This window comes from Saccostrea echinata, unplaced genomic scaffold (genome assembly GCF_033153115.1).
Source record: "Saccostrea echinata isolate AGI-Se365-2 ecotype Australia unplaced genomic scaffold, CSIRO_AGI_Sech_v1 ptg000056l, whole genome shotgun sequence".
Taxonomy (NCBI): Eukaryota; Metazoa; Mollusca; class Bivalvia; order Ostreida; family Ostreidae; genus Saccostrea; species Saccostrea echinata.
This window is the reverse complement of record NW_026889805.1, coordinates 20,657,970-20,675,095: the sequence shown is the minus strand read 5'-3', so window position 1 is coordinate 20,675,095 and position 17,126 is coordinate 20,657,970. Positions and strand designations below refer to the sequence as shown.

At 35.3% G+C, this 17,126-nt stretch overlaps 1 protein-coding gene across 1 annotated transcript; it reads left to right on the top strand.

Annotated features, from left to right (window-relative positions):
* The first annotated feature begins 58 nt into the window (after nucleotides 1-58).
* On the top strand, nucleotides 59-13,672 carry LOC133173198 (heat shock 70 kDa protein 12A-like). The gene is made up of 9 exons (XM_061308153.1): nucleotides 59-88; nucleotides 1,273-1,324; nucleotides 7,043-7,228; nucleotides 8,334-8,384; nucleotides 9,116-9,151; nucleotides 9,937-10,236; nucleotides 10,718-10,939; nucleotides 11,417-11,576; nucleotides 12,063-13,672. The coding sequence occupies exons 2-9, from the start codon at nucleotides 1,304-1,306 to the stop codon at nucleotides 13,121-13,123; spliced, it is 2,037 nt and encodes a 678-aa protein (XP_061164137.1). The 5' UTR covers nucleotides 59-88; nucleotides 1,273-1,303; the 3' UTR covers nucleotides 13,124-13,672.
* The last annotated feature ends 3,454 nt before the right edge of the window (nucleotides 13,673-17,126 follow it).

Sequence of the window (17,126 nt, the reverse complement as noted above, 5' to 3'; positions counted from 1 at the left end):
TTAGAAACTATGGAAACATGTACACATTGGAAATAGAGTCGTGCCCTATTTTTACCCAGTCCAACTTCTCTCTTCCGGGTCAGCTAAGGTGGGCTACTTTTTCTAGACTCGAGTCTACTGTCATGTGCTAGAACCAGAAACTTTGTCACTTTCTTAAGATAAGAGAACAATTTTTTTATTGTATGTACTTGAAAGTTTAAAAATATTTTGATTTCTAAATATGTCAATTTCTGGTATTAAGAGAATTTAACTGGTTTTCGCACTATGTGTAAAACCGAAAGTAGAATATGTCTAAGGTGTCATTCTAAGCTTATTAATATAAAGAAGACGAGTGGCCGAATAAGCATTTACAATGAATTTTTTGTTATTGAGAAAGACACCCACCGCTCTTCATTAACGACAGAATTTTCCTTAGTGAAGCTTTAACTTCAACCTCGGGATTGAAGAACAGTCTAACTCTGGCCCAATTTCGGAACATGGCTAGTTCCAATCACTTTTGACATCTTAATTATTTTTTAAAAAAAAATTTAAAAAAATAGAGGAGTTTCAAAAATATATAGGTATTTTTCTTGTTACAATGTTTAAATGCAAAGCTGCCGTAACCATGTTTTTTTTTAGCTCACCTGAGCTGAATGCTCAAGTGAGCTTTTTTAATCACATTTTGTCCATCTGTCTGTCCGTCTGTAAACTCTTCACATTTTAAACTTCTTCTCCAGACCCACTTGTCATTTTTAACCAATTCTGCCACAGAGCATCATTAGATAAAGGGAATATCAAGTTTGTTCAAATGAAGGACTACACTCTCTTCCCCTCTTTCAAGGGGAGATAATTAACAATTAATGAAAATATGGTGGCATCTTTTAAAGATCTTCTTTTCAAGAACCAATTGGGCAAAAGTTGAAACTTATTTGAAACCTTCATTACTTAGTGAAGACTCAAATTAGTTCAAATCATGACCCCCGGAAGTAAGATTGAGCCACAATGGGGGATCAAAAGTTAACATGGGAATAGGAAAAAATCATTAAAAAGAGCCATGATTATTCATATTGATATGGAAGCATCCTTAGGTAGTGTTAGTGTAGATTCAAGTTTTTTTTTTTTTTCAAATCATGGCCTTCAGTAGTAGGTTGGAGCCACAGTGGGGGATTAAAATTTTACATTGGAGTATATTGGAAAAAAATCTTCTCAATGAGAATATGCCAGACAGATATAATCATCATACTAGGTTTAATGTTTATGATAATAGTATTTATTTGTTAATGTATTTTACAGAACTTGAAGTGGAAACTATGGTTTTGTAAATATGGGAAATAAACAAGGAAAGGTAAGAATATTGATTAATGCCTATATGTAAAAATATTCATTTTAGCTCTCCTAATTGTAAGGCTCCATTGATCTTTGCTTGTAGTTTTTCATTCATCCCTTAGTCTTTCTTACTTCATTGTTTGAAACTCACCGTAAAATTAGCTAGACATGCAGGGCTGACTGCTAGTGAAAGTTGTCAGCCCTACCAGAAATCCTGTAGCCCATTTTTAGCTCACCTCAACGAAGTTGGGGGGAGCTTATGTAATACCCTCGGTGTCAGCGTCAGCCTCCCAGGTTAAGGTTTTTGGAGCAGTTTTCTTTTCAAGTACTTCTATGGCCTATATTAGTCAGAGATGCATGGAGGATGCTTCTAGTTTGTTTCATTGTACCAGTCAAGGTTTCAGATGCTGCAATTTCAGCTAAAGAATGACAAGGTTAATATTTTTGGAGCAGGTTAAAGTTTTTGGAGCAGGTCTCATTTCCAAGTAACTTAAGCCCTATATTGACCAAACTTGCATGGATGATACATCTAAGGATGCACACTACTGAACTTGCTTCGTATGCTGGATCTGACCTACATTTTCTGGATGAGTGACTAGGTTAAAGTTTTTGGAGTAGATCTCATTTCCAAGTAACTATAAGCCCTATATTAACCAAAGTTGCATGGATGATACATCTAAGGATGCACACTACTGGACTCACTTCGGATGCTGGATTTGACCTATATTTTCTGGATGAGTGACCAGGTTAATGTTTTTGGAGCAGATCTCATTTCCAAGTAACTATAAGCCCTATATTGACCATACTTGCATGAATGATACATCTAAGGATGCACACTACTAGACTTGCTTCTGATGCTGGATTTGACCTATATTTTCTGGATGAGTGACCAGGTTAATGTTTTTGGAGCAGATCTCATTTCCAAGTAACTATAAACCCTATATTGACCATACTTGCATGAATGATACATCTAAGGATGCACACTACTAGACTTGCTTCTGATGCTGAATCTGACCTATATTTTCCGGATGAGTGACCAGGTTAAAGTTTTTGGAGCAGATGTCATTTCCAAGTATCTATAAACCTTATATTGACCAAACTTGCATGGATGATACATGTAAGGATGTTCACTACTGGACTCGCTTCGGATGCTGGATCTGACCTAGATTTTCTGGATGAGTAACCAGGTTAAAGTTTTTGGAGCAGATCTCATTTCCAAGTAACTGTAAGCCCTATATTGACCATACTTGCATGAATGATACATCTAAGGATGCACACTACTGGACTTGCTTCGGATACTGAATCTGACCTATATTTTCCGGATGAGTGACCAGGTTAAAGTTTTTGGAGCAGATGTCATTTCCAAGTATCTATAAACCTTATATTGACCAAACTTGCATGGATGATACATGTAAGGATGTTCACTACTGGACTCGCTTCGGATGCTGGATCTGACCTAGATTTTCTGGATGAGTAACCAGGTTAAAGTTTTTGGAGCAGATCTCATTTCCAAGTAACTGTAAGCCCTATATTGACCATACTTGCATGAATGATACATCTAAGGATGCACACTACTGGACTTGCTTCGGATACTGAATCTGACCTATATTTTCTGGATGAGTGACCAGGTTAAAGTTTTTGGAGCAGATGTCATTTCCAAGTATCTATAAACCCTATATTGACCAAACTTGCATGGATGATTCATCTAAGGATGTTCACTACTGGACTCGCTTTGGATGCTGGATTTGACCTACATTTACCGGATGAGTAACCAGGTTAAAGTTTCTGGAGCAGATCTCATTTCCAAGTAACTATAAGCCCTATATTGACCATACTTGCATGAATGATACATCTAAGGATGCACACTACTGGACTTGCTTCGGATGCTGGATCTGACCTACATTTTCTGGATGAGTAACCAGGTTAAAGTTTTTGGAGCAGATCTCATTTCCAAGTAACTATAAGGCCTATCTGAACCAAACTTGCATGGATGATTCATCAAGGGATGAACAATCTCCAACTTGCTTCGGATGCTGGATTTGACTTACATTTTCTGGATGAGTGACTAGTTTTAAGTTTTCAGATTAGTCTATTCCCAAGTAACTGCAAGCCCTATCAGACCAAAATTGCATAAATGTTGCATCTAGAGATGCACACTCCTAGATTATTAGTTTAGTGTGGGACTTTGCTTTACTTAAAGACAACATTCATTGAGGTGAGCTCTGTAATCTCTGATTACCTATGTTTTGTTTTTAGCGATAATGTGAATGGTGCCAGATCACCATAACTTTGATTCTGAATCTACAGGCTAATGAATTCTATCCCTTTACCTATTTCACTTTGCTACCGATACCATAAATTGATATGAGAAAGATTTATCAAATATATGAATTTTTAATTTGAGGGAAATTTTAACATGTCCAGCCGGGCGTCGATGCATGCAAATCTGTTTGCCCATGGCAAAATTTGTGTGTCTCGGGCGGTCGGGTGCACAATTATTTCAAACACTGCTTACTTTGATTTTGATATCTATTGTTTAGTTTTTACATTTTCATCCAATTCTCCAGAACCATTGGGCTAATTTCAATGCATCAACCTAATTTGATACAAAGCATCTTTGAGTAAAGGAGAGCGAATCATTTTTAGCTCACCTGAGCTGAAAGCTCAAGTGAGCTTTTCTGATCACCCGTTGTCCGTCGTCCGTCCGTCTGTCCGTCTGTCCGTCCGTCCGTCTGTCCGTCCGTCTGTAAACTTTTCACATTTTCAACTTCTTCTCAAGAACCACTGGGCCAATTTTAACCAAACTTGGTACAAAGTATCCTTGGGGGAAGGGGAGTTTAAATTGTTAGAATAAAGGGCCAAGTCCCCTTACAAGGGGAGATAATCAAGAAAAGACAAAAATAGGGTGGGGTCATAAAAAAAAAATCTTCTTCTCAAGAACCACTGGGCCAGAAAAGCTGAAACTTATACGAAAGCATCCTGGGATAGAGTAGATTCTAAATTGTTCAAATCATGACCCCCGGGGGTAGGCCGGGGCCACAATAGGGAATACAAGTTTTACATTGAAATATATAGGAAAAATCTTTAAAAATCTTCTTCTCAAGAACCACTGAGCCAGAAAAGCTGAAACTTATGTGGAAGCATCCTGGTGTAGTGTAGATTCTAAATTGTTCAAATCATGACCCCCGGGGGTAGGGCGGGGCCACAATAGGAAATACAAGTTTTACATTGAAATATATAGGAAAAATCTTTAAAAATCTTCTTCTCAAGAACCACTGAGCCAGAAAAGCTGAAACTTATGTGGAAGCATCCTGGGGTAGTGTAGATTCTAAATTGTTAAAATCATGACCCCCGGGGGTTGGGCGGGGCCACAGTGGGGAATACAAGTTTTACATTGAAATATATAGGAAAAATCTTTAAAAATCTTCTTCTCAAGAACCACTGAGCCAGAAAAGCTGAAACTTATGTGGAAGCATCCTGGTGTAGTGTAGATTCTAAATTGTTCAAATCATGACCCCCGGGGGTAGGGCAAGGCCACAATAGGGAATCCAAGTTTTACATTGAAATATATAGGAAAAATCTTTAAAAATCTTCTTTTCAAGAACCACTGAGCCAGAAAAGCTGAAACTTATGTGGAAGCATCCTGGTGTAGTGTAGATTCTAAATTGTTCAAATCATGACCCCCGGGGGTAGGGCGGGGCCACAATAGGGAATCCAAGTTTTACATTGAAATATATAGGAAAAATCTTTAAAAATCTTCTTTTCAAGAACCACTGAGCCAGAATAGCTGAAACTTATGTGGAAGCATCCTCAAGTAGTGTACACTCTAAATTGTTCAAATCATGACTCCGGGGATGGGGGTGGGGGGCACAATAGGGAATCCAAGTTTTACATTGAAATATATAGGAAAAATCTTTAAAAATCTTCTCAAGAACCACTGAACCAGAAAAGCTGAAACTTATGTGGAAGCATCCTGGGGTAATGTAGATTCTAAATTGTTCAAATCATGGCCCCTGGGGGTAGGGCGGGGCCACAGTAGGGAATACAAGTTTTACATTGAAATATATAGGAAAAATCTTTAAAAATCTTCTTCTCAAGAACCACTGAGCCAGAAAAGCTGAAACTTATGTGGAAGCATCCTGGTGTAGTGTAGATTCTAAATTGTTCAAATCATGACCCCCGGGGGTAGGGCGGGGCCACAATAGGAAATACAAGTTTTACATTGAAATATATAGGAAAAATCTTTAAAAATCTTCTTCTCAAGAACCACTGAGCCAGAAAAGCTGAAACTTATGTGGAAGCATCCTGGGGTAATGTAGATTCTAAATTGTTCAAATCATGACCCCTGGGGGTAGGGCGGGGCCACAGTGGGGAATACAAGTTTTACATTGAAATATATAGGAAAAATCTTTAAAAATCTTCTTCTCAAGAACCACTGAGCCAGAAAAGCTGAAACTTATGTGGAAGCATCCTGGTGTAGTGTAGATTCTAAATTGTTCAAATCATGACCCCCGGGGGTAGGGCGAGGCCACAATAGGGAATCCAAGTTTTACATTGAAATATATAGGAAAAATCTTTAAAAATCTTCTTCTCAAGAACCACTGAGCCAGAAAAGCTGAAACTTATGTGGAAGCATCCTGGGGTAGTGTAGATTCTAAATTGTTAAAATCATGACCCCCGGGGGTAGGGCGGGGCCACAATAGGGAATCCAAGTTTTACATTGAAATATATAGGAAAAATCTTTAAAAATCTTCTTTTCAAGAACCACTGAGCCAGAATAGCTGAAACTTATGTGGAAGCATCCTCAAGTAGTGTACACTCTAAATTGTTCAAATCATGACCCCGGGGATGGGGGGGGGGGGCACAATAGGGAATCCAAGTTTTACATTGAAATATATAGGAAAAATCTTTAAAAATCTTCTCAAGAACCACTGAACCAGAAAAACTGAAACTTATGTGGAAGCATCCTGGGGTAGTGTAGATTCTAAATTGTTCAAATCATGGCCCCTGGGGGTAGGGCGGGGCCACAATAGGTATTACAAGGGGGGAAGTCTGGTAATGAACAGTATGGCCAAAGTTACTCAGGTGAGCAATGTGGCCCATGGGCCTCTTGTTCAAATAAAGTAATGACACTTCCAAAGGAAGATAATAAATGATAAAAATTGGGTCATATATAAGACATTTTCCAATGAACCAGAGAAGACAAAACTCAGAGAAACCTCCCCTGTATAATACTTTGTATGTAGACCCCCTCCCATCTGCATAATGTAGCCCCCCCCCCCCCCCCTGCAACTTTTTTCGTATAAAATGTAGTTTCAAGTCAGGGCTACTGGGGGCTTACCTGGCTTAGGGTTAAATAGGGTTTTTATGGACATTGAGAAAAATAAAAAAATAGGTTTATTTTATCTCCAACAAAGGGCACCAGCCATTTATCCCTAGAAAAAAAATGTTGAAAGGGAACAAAATATTGATGAAAAGGGGAAAAAAAATCATGTTGTTCAAACAGGACTAATAGATGCGAATAAGGTGTTCAATTAATTTTTCCCTAATAAAATGATAAGAAAGCTTGAATTGATTGCAAATTGATTAATTGATACACTGTTCATTTCAATTTGGTATCATACCACTGAATTTGAACTCTTTAGCATACAGTGTATAGGGGACCTTAATTATTAAGTTTCATGGGATTCAGTTATTAATTTTTTTTCAAACATTTTACCCTTGTTTTCATGTGTAGGAGGAAGATGGACCCTCAAAAAAATCATCATCGGATGAGAAGACAAAAGGTGCTACGGGGGAGTCCATCCCAAGTCGTAAGAGATTGCCAGTCAGTGAAAGTACGGAGGAGAGCATACCAGGTGTAACAGGGCGCAGAACCAAACGTCACAGCAACAGTGACGTCACAAAATCATCAGCTGCAAAGGTATAGTATTATAATCCTAACTTTCTTAATAAAGTTAAGATACCCACCTGTCTGTCACACTTATTCCTCTTACCTTTTTGTAGGTAAAGCAAAAACTATATTACACTGTATATGATTGGCCTGTGGAGGTGCTATAAGGTTTTGAAATTACATGTACGTGTTGGGGCCCAATGGTAAAAAAAAAAGATGCCTAAAAAGATGTGGTAAAAAAAAAATTAAGCTTCTCATTGGAATTCCTTCCATATGGTAGCAAAAAAAAATGTTTTTGCATACAATGACAATGTCATGTAGATGTAGTTTTGATCTCTGCTCTGGAGCTACCCAGGAGCTCAAAAGTTGTATTTCCTTATGAATGTTTTTTAATAAAAAAAGTTTTTATATATCAGGGTTTAGGACACAAGGTGCTTTAATAATGGATCAAAGTTTTACATGGAAATATATTGGAAAAATCAATCCTTAATACATATCTTATAAAAATATCAATACTAAAAACTTGTTTCTACTTTGCTGATGTTGATGATTGTGAATGTCTTATTGTAAGAAGCAGATACAAGGGTTGTGCATAAAGTTTGTAGACAAATGCTCTAATTTTCTTAATAATGACCACACAGTCACATGTGTACAATATTATTTTGATATAAAGATGTACAATATTATTTAAGGAATGACTTTAATAGCTACCCAAGTTATACAGGTATAACCTGGGTTGGGGCAGTTTACGCTTTATAAACCACGAAGCAGTTTATAAAAAAGCGTAAACTGTTCCAACCCAGGTTATACCAGTATAACTTGGGTAGCTTTTAAAGTCATTCCTTATAATTTAATTTCCCATCATTAAGTGTAAAAAATAAAACAATTTCTCCTTCAGAAATGCCTTTAAATTGTATGTATTTTAAATGTAACGTCAAGCGGATTGACACGTTTTTGACGTAAATCATTGTGACGTAGGCAACCCAGGTTATACGTTATACTCTAATTTTTTTATCCAATCAAATGACGCTTTACAACCAAAATTAAATTATTTTGATATAAAGATTAATATCACTCCAGTGTTCATCATATATATTGTACATTTCTTTTCATGTTAACTTTTGTTTTCTTCCAGGGTAGATCTACTATGCCACAACAGACAACCCATGTCATATCTCCCAGTGCTGTAAGTACTTCTGTCTCAATAAATAATATTTTTACATTCCACTGTTGTTTTCTGTATACACTCTTTCACTTTTATGTCAAAGATGTGTAAATAGGACACTAAAAATTCCATTTAAAAAAAAATAGATGCAATAAATATAATTTTTCTGAAGTAAAAGATTGTGGAGAATAGTGATACATTAAATTATTTTTTTTCCACTTCAAAATGAATCACAAGTGTGCTTGATAGTGTGTGTGTGTCATTCAGTCTGTTAATTGCTTTAAAAAATCTAATTATCATGTTCAGAATTTATGTAGATATATATTGGAGTATTTCAATCCAGTCCTACAAAATTATAAAGGCCTTTTATAAACCAGCTATGGTCACGTTCAAGAAATAATTGCAACCTTATTATGTTTTGCCATTTCCTTGAACTGTTAATTGTGTATTTTTGTTTATATGTACCGGTATATAAAATTCCTTGTACATAAAAATTGATGGTTATGGATGGGTTTCAGACTGTCTAACTATAAATAAAAGTTTTTTGTGTATAATAGTTGATTTACAGTACGTGTATTTTATCATACAGGTAAATGTCTGATTTAAATTGTTAAGATATTAATTGAATTCAAATTTATGGATAGTTTTTTTTTTCAAAGAAGGAATGTTATTACTAAAAAAACCTAAATAAATACAATACTCTCTCCATTGACTTGGTTAATGTCCATATTCTACATATAAATACTTTACAGGTATGGAAAAATGAAGGTGCAGAAGTTGTTGAACTGGTAAGAAATTCTACTATATATTTACTTAATCAATTTTACCTTGATTCCTTAAAAGTTGAGAAAGGGGGAGAATTCGAAATTTTTTGACAAAAATTCAAAGAAAAACAACTCTTCAGTTGCAAAATTCTTATTTCTTGGGGAAAAGGATGGGGAATGGGGGGTTGGGAGGTTAGGGAGTTGAACACATCTTATGGACAGTTGTTTCCCTTTATCCAGTCATATATAAATTAATACAGTATAAGACTTACCAACTTACAGGGGGGGAGGGGGTTAAGGCCATATTTTTTTTTATCACTTCATGATATAAATTATACAAGTCTGAAAATGCCAGGGGTGGGGTAGAGGTCAGGATCCTCTTGACTGCTGGATCTGCTACTACCTGGTATATTTTATGTGAAAGGATGTGTAGTAAAAATGGTCTTAAGTAGAGTTACTAAAAATACAAACACATGAAGATGCATAAAAAATAAAGCTTCCAAACTGTACTTATAAGTCTATTAAAACTTTGAGTTAAATAGCAGTAAGTTTCCTACAAATATGACTTAAATTGTTTTATTACAGATATTAATTTAAAGGTCAATGGCCAACAGTCAAATTAACTTGCACTAAGAGAAATTAAGTAAATTTAATGAAAAAGTAAAGAGACATTTTTGCATTTAAACTCTATATAAAGCCAAAATGGTCTCTTTATATACCAAGGTTATATAAAATTTAAAATCTATAGTTTCTGTTCTACCTTTTGTAAATAAAAAATCTATCAATTAATTCAAATCTCATATTTTCAGACCATTAAACATGATCGTTTGGTAGTAGCTGCCATTGACTTTGGTACTTATGGATCAGGATTTGCCTTGTGCACTAGATCAGATTACAAAAAAGATCGCAACAAGATTTTTGTACATACTTGGAACAGTGGGACAGCCATCACTAACAAGGCTCCTACAACAGTACTGATCAAACCTAACGGCAGAGACTATGTCAGCTTTGGTTATGAAGCAGAGAGAGATTTTGTGGACATGGATCCTTCAGAACAAAAGAAACACTATCTATTCAGGCAGTTCAAAATGAAGCTATTTAATAATGCTGTAAGTATCAATGTATTTATCTCTTAGAAACAGTTCATTTATTTATCAGCATCCATCGACAGGGCTTTCAAAAAGATAAGAAACAGGCAGTTCTTACTGTTATAAATATGGGAGGTACCTTGTAGAAGCGATTTTAATTAAATGTTATCCAATTTTTCTCCAACAAATACTTTAGCCAGTACAATCATGATTTCAGCCAGGTAAAATTACTGGGAACTGGCAGATTTTGAAAGGCCTGCATCTGTCATTATCACATGTATACTGTACTGTAGTTTGCTGTATGTAAAGTATGGACTCTGGGTACTCTCTGAGTAAAGTTTTATTTTTAAAAGTCACCTTTTGATATATTCTTGAGCCTTTTATCAATAGTGAGGGATATAATGATATAGACACAGATTTTACTTTTTTTACTATTATTTTCTGTGTAGAATACAGTCTCAAAACAAAAGTAGATATTTGATGACATTCTTTCTCTGGTTAGGAACTCTCTGAGTCTACAAAACTCAAAGATATCACGGACAAGGAACTGCCTGCTGTTGACGTCTTTGCTGCAGTGATGCGGTTTTTCCGGGAGAGCTTACAGAAACGACTTGATACAAAGTCTACAGAAGACTTCTCATATGATGATGTGTACTGGGTTGTAACCGTGCCTGCCATATGGGACCTTAGAGCTAAGCAGTTCATGAGGAAAGCTGCTGAAAAGGTACATTAAATAATTCACAATATGACCAAGAAAAATTGACAAGTAAAATTTACAGCTGACAAGGTAATCATTAAATGAACGGTAAAACATTCTTATAGCGAACATGCTTATAATGAATTGATGCTTACAGCGAGGTGTTTTTCATTCCTCATGCCTTTAAATTATGTTGTAAACTTAAACTGATATAATGCATTACTTTTATAACAAAGCAAAATTTCCCTCCCTGGCACTTTGTTATAAGCGTGTTTTACTGTATTAGTTTCTTTTTAATAAAGACTGAATACTGATGTAAAAGGCAAGAAATTGAATCTTACTTGTACATGTATGCCTTCTTCTGCACAAGACTGGTGTACTAGGTGTAAAACATTCTCTTTACTATGCCTTTGTTTATGATACAGTAGCTTTATTGCATCATGATGTGAGTACTGATAGTTGATATTTTGAAATGTTTGTGTAAGCTTTGAAGTTTATGTTTAGGCTGGACTCAAAGACTCTCAGCTGTCCTTGGCACTTGAACCAGAAGCAGCATCTATGTACTGTCGCAAAGTCCCGGTAGAAATAAGCACACAGAGAGATGGAGCAAAGCAGATAGCTTCACTGCCCACAGGCTCCAAATATCTGGTGCTGGATCTGGGAGGTTTGTCAGAATGAAATATTTTAGTGAAGATTTATTGGGCTGTATTACATCTCTGTTAGTGTGAAACAAGTCTTTGTAAAAGGCATCAAATATGAACCTTTTCTTAAACAGTAAAGTTTCACAGAAGTGCAAGGAACAAAGAATTATGTATTAATTATGCATTATGTATCCGATACATTCACAGTATATTTTTAAACTAATAAATGGAAATCACTTTTCTGGAAGCATAAATTCATTATAAGTGTGTGTGCTGTGACTGTGAATTTGTTTAATTACTAATTTTGAAAAAAAAAGTTACTGAATTCAAAATGTCAATGTTCAACTTCGATTTTTAGACTGTTAAACCTTGATAATAATATGTATCATCTGTTCATGTATTTAAATGAAGAAACAGAAAACCATACTTTTGCATTTTTTTCTATCCCCTACATTTGTACATATTTTTCTATCCCTTACATTTGTACATTTTTTTTCTATCCCTTACAGGAGGTACCATTGATATAACTGCCCATGAAGTGACCTCTGATGGGGGACTCAAAGAGCTACACCAGGCTAGTGGGGGGTACTATGGGGGAACCTGTGTAAATGAAGAAATCATGAAATTCTTCATACGACTCTTCGGTGGACCTGTTATTATGAGGCTCAAAGAAGAAAATCCTGGTGACTACCTCGATCTAATGAATGATATTGAGATGAAAAAATGTACTTTTAGTCCTAAAATGAACAAAGAGAAAATCACACTTCGACTTCCAGTTACATTGTTAACTGCCTACAGGGAAGATACTGAATGTGAAATTGAGGAATCATTGGAAAACACAACATTTGCAGATGATGTGCACATAAAACGTGACAAGATGACAATTTCCAAAAAACTCTTCCATACCTTCTTTAAAAACTCTGTTGACAATGTGGTCAGAATTATCAAAGAAATCCTCGATACACCAGGAATGTCTGATGTCAACACCTTGTTGGCAGTTGGTGGATATGCAGAGTCTCCATTAATGACAGAAACTCTAAAGACTGTGTTTGCTCACAAAAAAGTGGTGATACCCACCGACCCAAGCCTAGCTGTGTTAAAAGGAGCAGTGATATATGGCTTTGAGCCAGAGATCATAGCCTCCAGGGTATGTAGGTATACCTACGGAATTGCCAAACAAGGAATATGGCAGGAGGGAGATCCAGAAAGCAAGAAACTGCCACAAACAACTAGAAAAGGACTTCACTGGTGTGACGATGTTTTTGACAAACATGTAGAAGTGGGACAGGTTGTTAAAGTTGGGGAGTTTCAGGAACCCAAGGATTATTTTGCAGTGGAAGGCCAGGAATTGGCTCTGTTAGATTTTTATGCTTCAACGCAGAAAAATCCAAGGTTTGTTGATGAGCCTGGCTGCACATGTGTTGGATCTTTTGTTTTAGACCTGTCAGGCAAGAATTCCAGGGAAAATATCTTGGTCAGGATAGGAGTGGGTGGGACAGAATTGGAGGTAGAGGCCAAAGAAGAAAAAACAGGTCGTGTCTTCAAATCATACTGCAATTTCCTGCCCTAGTCAACATCTCAGAGTCTAGTTTCTTTTGATTGTTCAAAATTAAATGGCAACTGGAAATATAGTGTATCTGCTGAATATTCAGTAACCTTCTTTGAGTGCTTGTGTGTCCATATTTTGAAAGAGATAATGTATGAAAAATATTTCTTTAGTCATTTTAATAGTTTTTCACAAGTTTTGTACGTTTGGTGCAAATATGTGATGTCAATGATGTAGAATTTGTTTGTTATATTGGAAAGAAACATGTACATCTTGCTTCTAGATAGGATCTGATTTATTATAGAGATCCAAAGTTCTAAGGTAGAATTTAAAAAAAGACTTGATTAAGTAGTACAGTTGTAAATCAAATTGCCATACATGTATACCAGAGATTATTAATAAATTGTCAAGGTCAGATAAATTAAGAGGTTTTATTTTTTTATTTTGATTCATTTGTCAGAAAAAAAAGTATTTAGTATACTGTAAATGTAATGGTTATTACTCTCGCAATAGTTCTTATGTACATTTGGCTTTATTTGAAGTTAAGATTTTATCTGTTAAATATAATATTTGTATATTAGGCACATTTGAAAAGTTGAAACATACCAAGTATATCAAATGCTTTGATGTTGTCAGAAATTTTAAAAATTTTATTTATAATTTGTGAAAAATATATATGTATATATAGATATGAAATATTTTATATCATTGTTAAAGTTGAAATCATATTAAATATGATTTTAATTTTTACATTTTTTAGGTTGATTAATTTGTTTTGTATGTTCTTATCAACTCATTGATCTTTCTTTTTGTATACAGATATATAACCTCATTTAATTCATCATCAGTATGTAAAATGTGACGATGTTGATAGAGTTGATTAGTCGATAGTGTGCCAAATTTGTCTTATGGAATGGAATATTTGTCAGTAGGGTATGTTGTGTAATGCTATTTGATTGATTAGGCATCTTCTGCTGGTTACTAATATTTGATGTATGTGTATTATGGCACTCTCTGAAAAAAATCCTTATATTGTAATTGAAAAATGTAATAACATTTTTTATGATCTTGCAAAAATATTAAATGTTTAAAACTTGTTTGGTATATTTATGCTTAAATCAAGTATAAAGTAAATTATGAGAGACATCAAGTACTGCTTTTTTAAAATAATAAAGTTAAACACAATTAATCTGGCAGGTAGTGCTATAAACAAAGGATGGACTTTTTGTTCTTGTATCTGAAAATAAAGATTCCTGATTAGAAATGGAGAAACTGCATTCACTGTGTGCTGGCAGAAATGATAAAATAACCCCCATTATTGTGTGGCACTCATAAGAAGTAACGTTAAATCATCTTTTGTTTCAACAACATAATACAAAAGTTTAAAAGTTGGGGGGAAAAAATCATTGAAAATAATATTTTTTTCTTTGTTATTTATCTGTTAAATAGGGCTCTACAATGAAATCTTTATGCAATAGAGGCTTATTATAGGAATAATTTATTTATTATAGAAATAAATTATTTCATAGGAATAATATTTTGAATTTGTCCTCTTGCATATTGAAATTTAATTGGGAAGGGGGGGGGGGGGGGTATTTCGCTGCCATAAAATTATTGACTAATCGTGTCTAATGGGAGTTCAATATTTTTCAGCCATAATATCTTGAATCCCTCTTAAATATTGATGTATAAAGTGGCCATAATATCTTGAACCCCTTCCCCTAACCAAAAAAAAAATATAGGGGATTTCATAGCCATTATATATTTAAACCCTTTCCTCTTAATTATTGAAGTCTAATTAGTGTTCAATGTTTCATAGCCATAATATCTCAACAACCCCTCCCCCAAAAAGGGGGATTTTAACATTTGATATCAAATAGGGGTTATTATTTTTTGCTGTATAACGCGTAAATGTCGCGAATAAACGCATAACTTTTGCATTATAACGCGAATAAACGCTAAACTCATTCCTTATTTTTTTCTTTTAGATTGGACCAGATCTTTTAAAAAGCATTAATTACAGACGAGGAACTCTCCAAATATATTCCTCCACAGGGGGGAAGGCTGAGAGTAAAAAAATACCTCAGAGATCTTTCTTTTTTCTTGTTCATTGTAATTAATAAACTAGATAATTTAATCAAGAGAAAATAGGGACTTATGCAAATATCTCGGTGTTATAGTAAAGTTTTGCGTTTATTCACGAAAGTTTCGCTTTATAACGCTCAAGTAAAGTGTTTTACGCGAAAGTTTCGTGTTATAACGCGAAAGTTACACGTTTATTCGCAAAGGTTTAGCGTTATAACAAGTAACCTCACCTTACCTATCCTCTTCGTGCCCGCTGGCACGTAAGACCCCAATACACTACCTCTATCGTAGGCTGCTGCCCTATAACGCGTAAGTTACGTGTTTATTCGCGAAAGTTTCACGTTAGAACGCGAAAGTTACGCATTATATATATCGCAAAAGTTACGAGTTATATAGCGAAAAAAGACTAAGTACGAAAATGAGCTCATTGGGCTTTTGTATTACCCCCCCCCCCCCCCACACACACACACAAATAAATAGAAAATTAAAGTGGAGTGTCTAATGGTGGATCAATATTTCACAGTCATAATGCCTTGAACCCCTCTTCTTTAATAGTGATGGCTTATGGGGGGACACTATTTCGCATCCATGATAAGACCGCGGAACATTAACTGGCAAAATTGGAAATATGCAACTTACGTCATTTCCATCTGTTACAGTCAAAACATTTAATGATAGACAATGAAATGGGCGGATACAATTCGACACGGACGTCCGAGAAAACATTGGATTGAAATTCATTTTCAATCCACCTCAGCTACTCTTGAACGCACAGTGTTACTGATTGATCCAGAAGATAAATAATTTAAATTTCGGAGATAGTTTGAAATTTATATAAATCAGAATTTTCTGTCCAGTGTTTTTAGAGAAATATAAAGGGACAAATATTTGATTTCTGTTTGGTATGTGTATGTGTGTGCTGGGGGGGGGGGGGGGGCTGAACGATCTTGGAAATAAATAAGAAAGTTAGTTTTCTTTTAGTTTGAACAGTCCCTCCATGTTTTTGTTTGTGAAACATTTTTCTGTGAAGACAAAACTAAAAAAAAAACTCTTGTCATCCTAGAATACATGTATATTCTGTCATGTGAAGGCATGACCTGACTTCACAATTTGTGACCCCCCACCCCACCCCTTTCTAGAATCAAATGGCCGTCCCCTGGAAAAATAATCACTGCTTTCTATACTTTTACTTGTCCTTAAAATTATAGGCTAAAAAACTGACATAAATATGAATTTCAAACAACATGTATTTGGGAATTGAAATTATTTGTCTTTTGGATCATACATTCACACTTTAGGTTTGAAAACAGCTCAGGTGGATTGAAAATGAACTTCAAACTAGAATTTCAATCCAATGTTTTCTCGGACGTCCGTGTCGAATTCATTGTCTATCATTAAATGTTTTTACTGTAACAGATGGAAATGACGTAAGCTGCATATTTCCAATTTTGCCAGTTAATGTTCCGCGGTCTTATGTTGAACTCCCCCCCCCTTTTTTTTTTTTTATCAAATTACAGTCGCAGGGGTGGGTTGAACATTTCATGATAAAAATTTTGAACCCTCTCTTCTTAACTAGTGAAGTCTAACGGGGTTTTAATATTTCGCAGCCATAATAACCCTCCTCCCCCTCCCCGGCTATATCCACCAAAAAAGTTAATAAATACAGATAAAATAGATAAAATAAATAAAGCTGTAGGGGGTCGACATTTTTAACAGAAAAAGGTAGGGTTAACATTTCACAGCCATAATGTTTCACCCTCTCCTCTTCATCGTTTTAATCTAGGCCTAATGGAGGGTCAGTGTTTTGCAGACATACCCCACCCCACCCATTACGAAAGCCTATTAGGATCAAAGTACGGTGAAAAAAATTTAAAAGGCGTTGTAACGCCTTTTCAAAAGGCGTTATAACGCGAAAAAGGCGTAATAACGCTTTTTGAAAAGG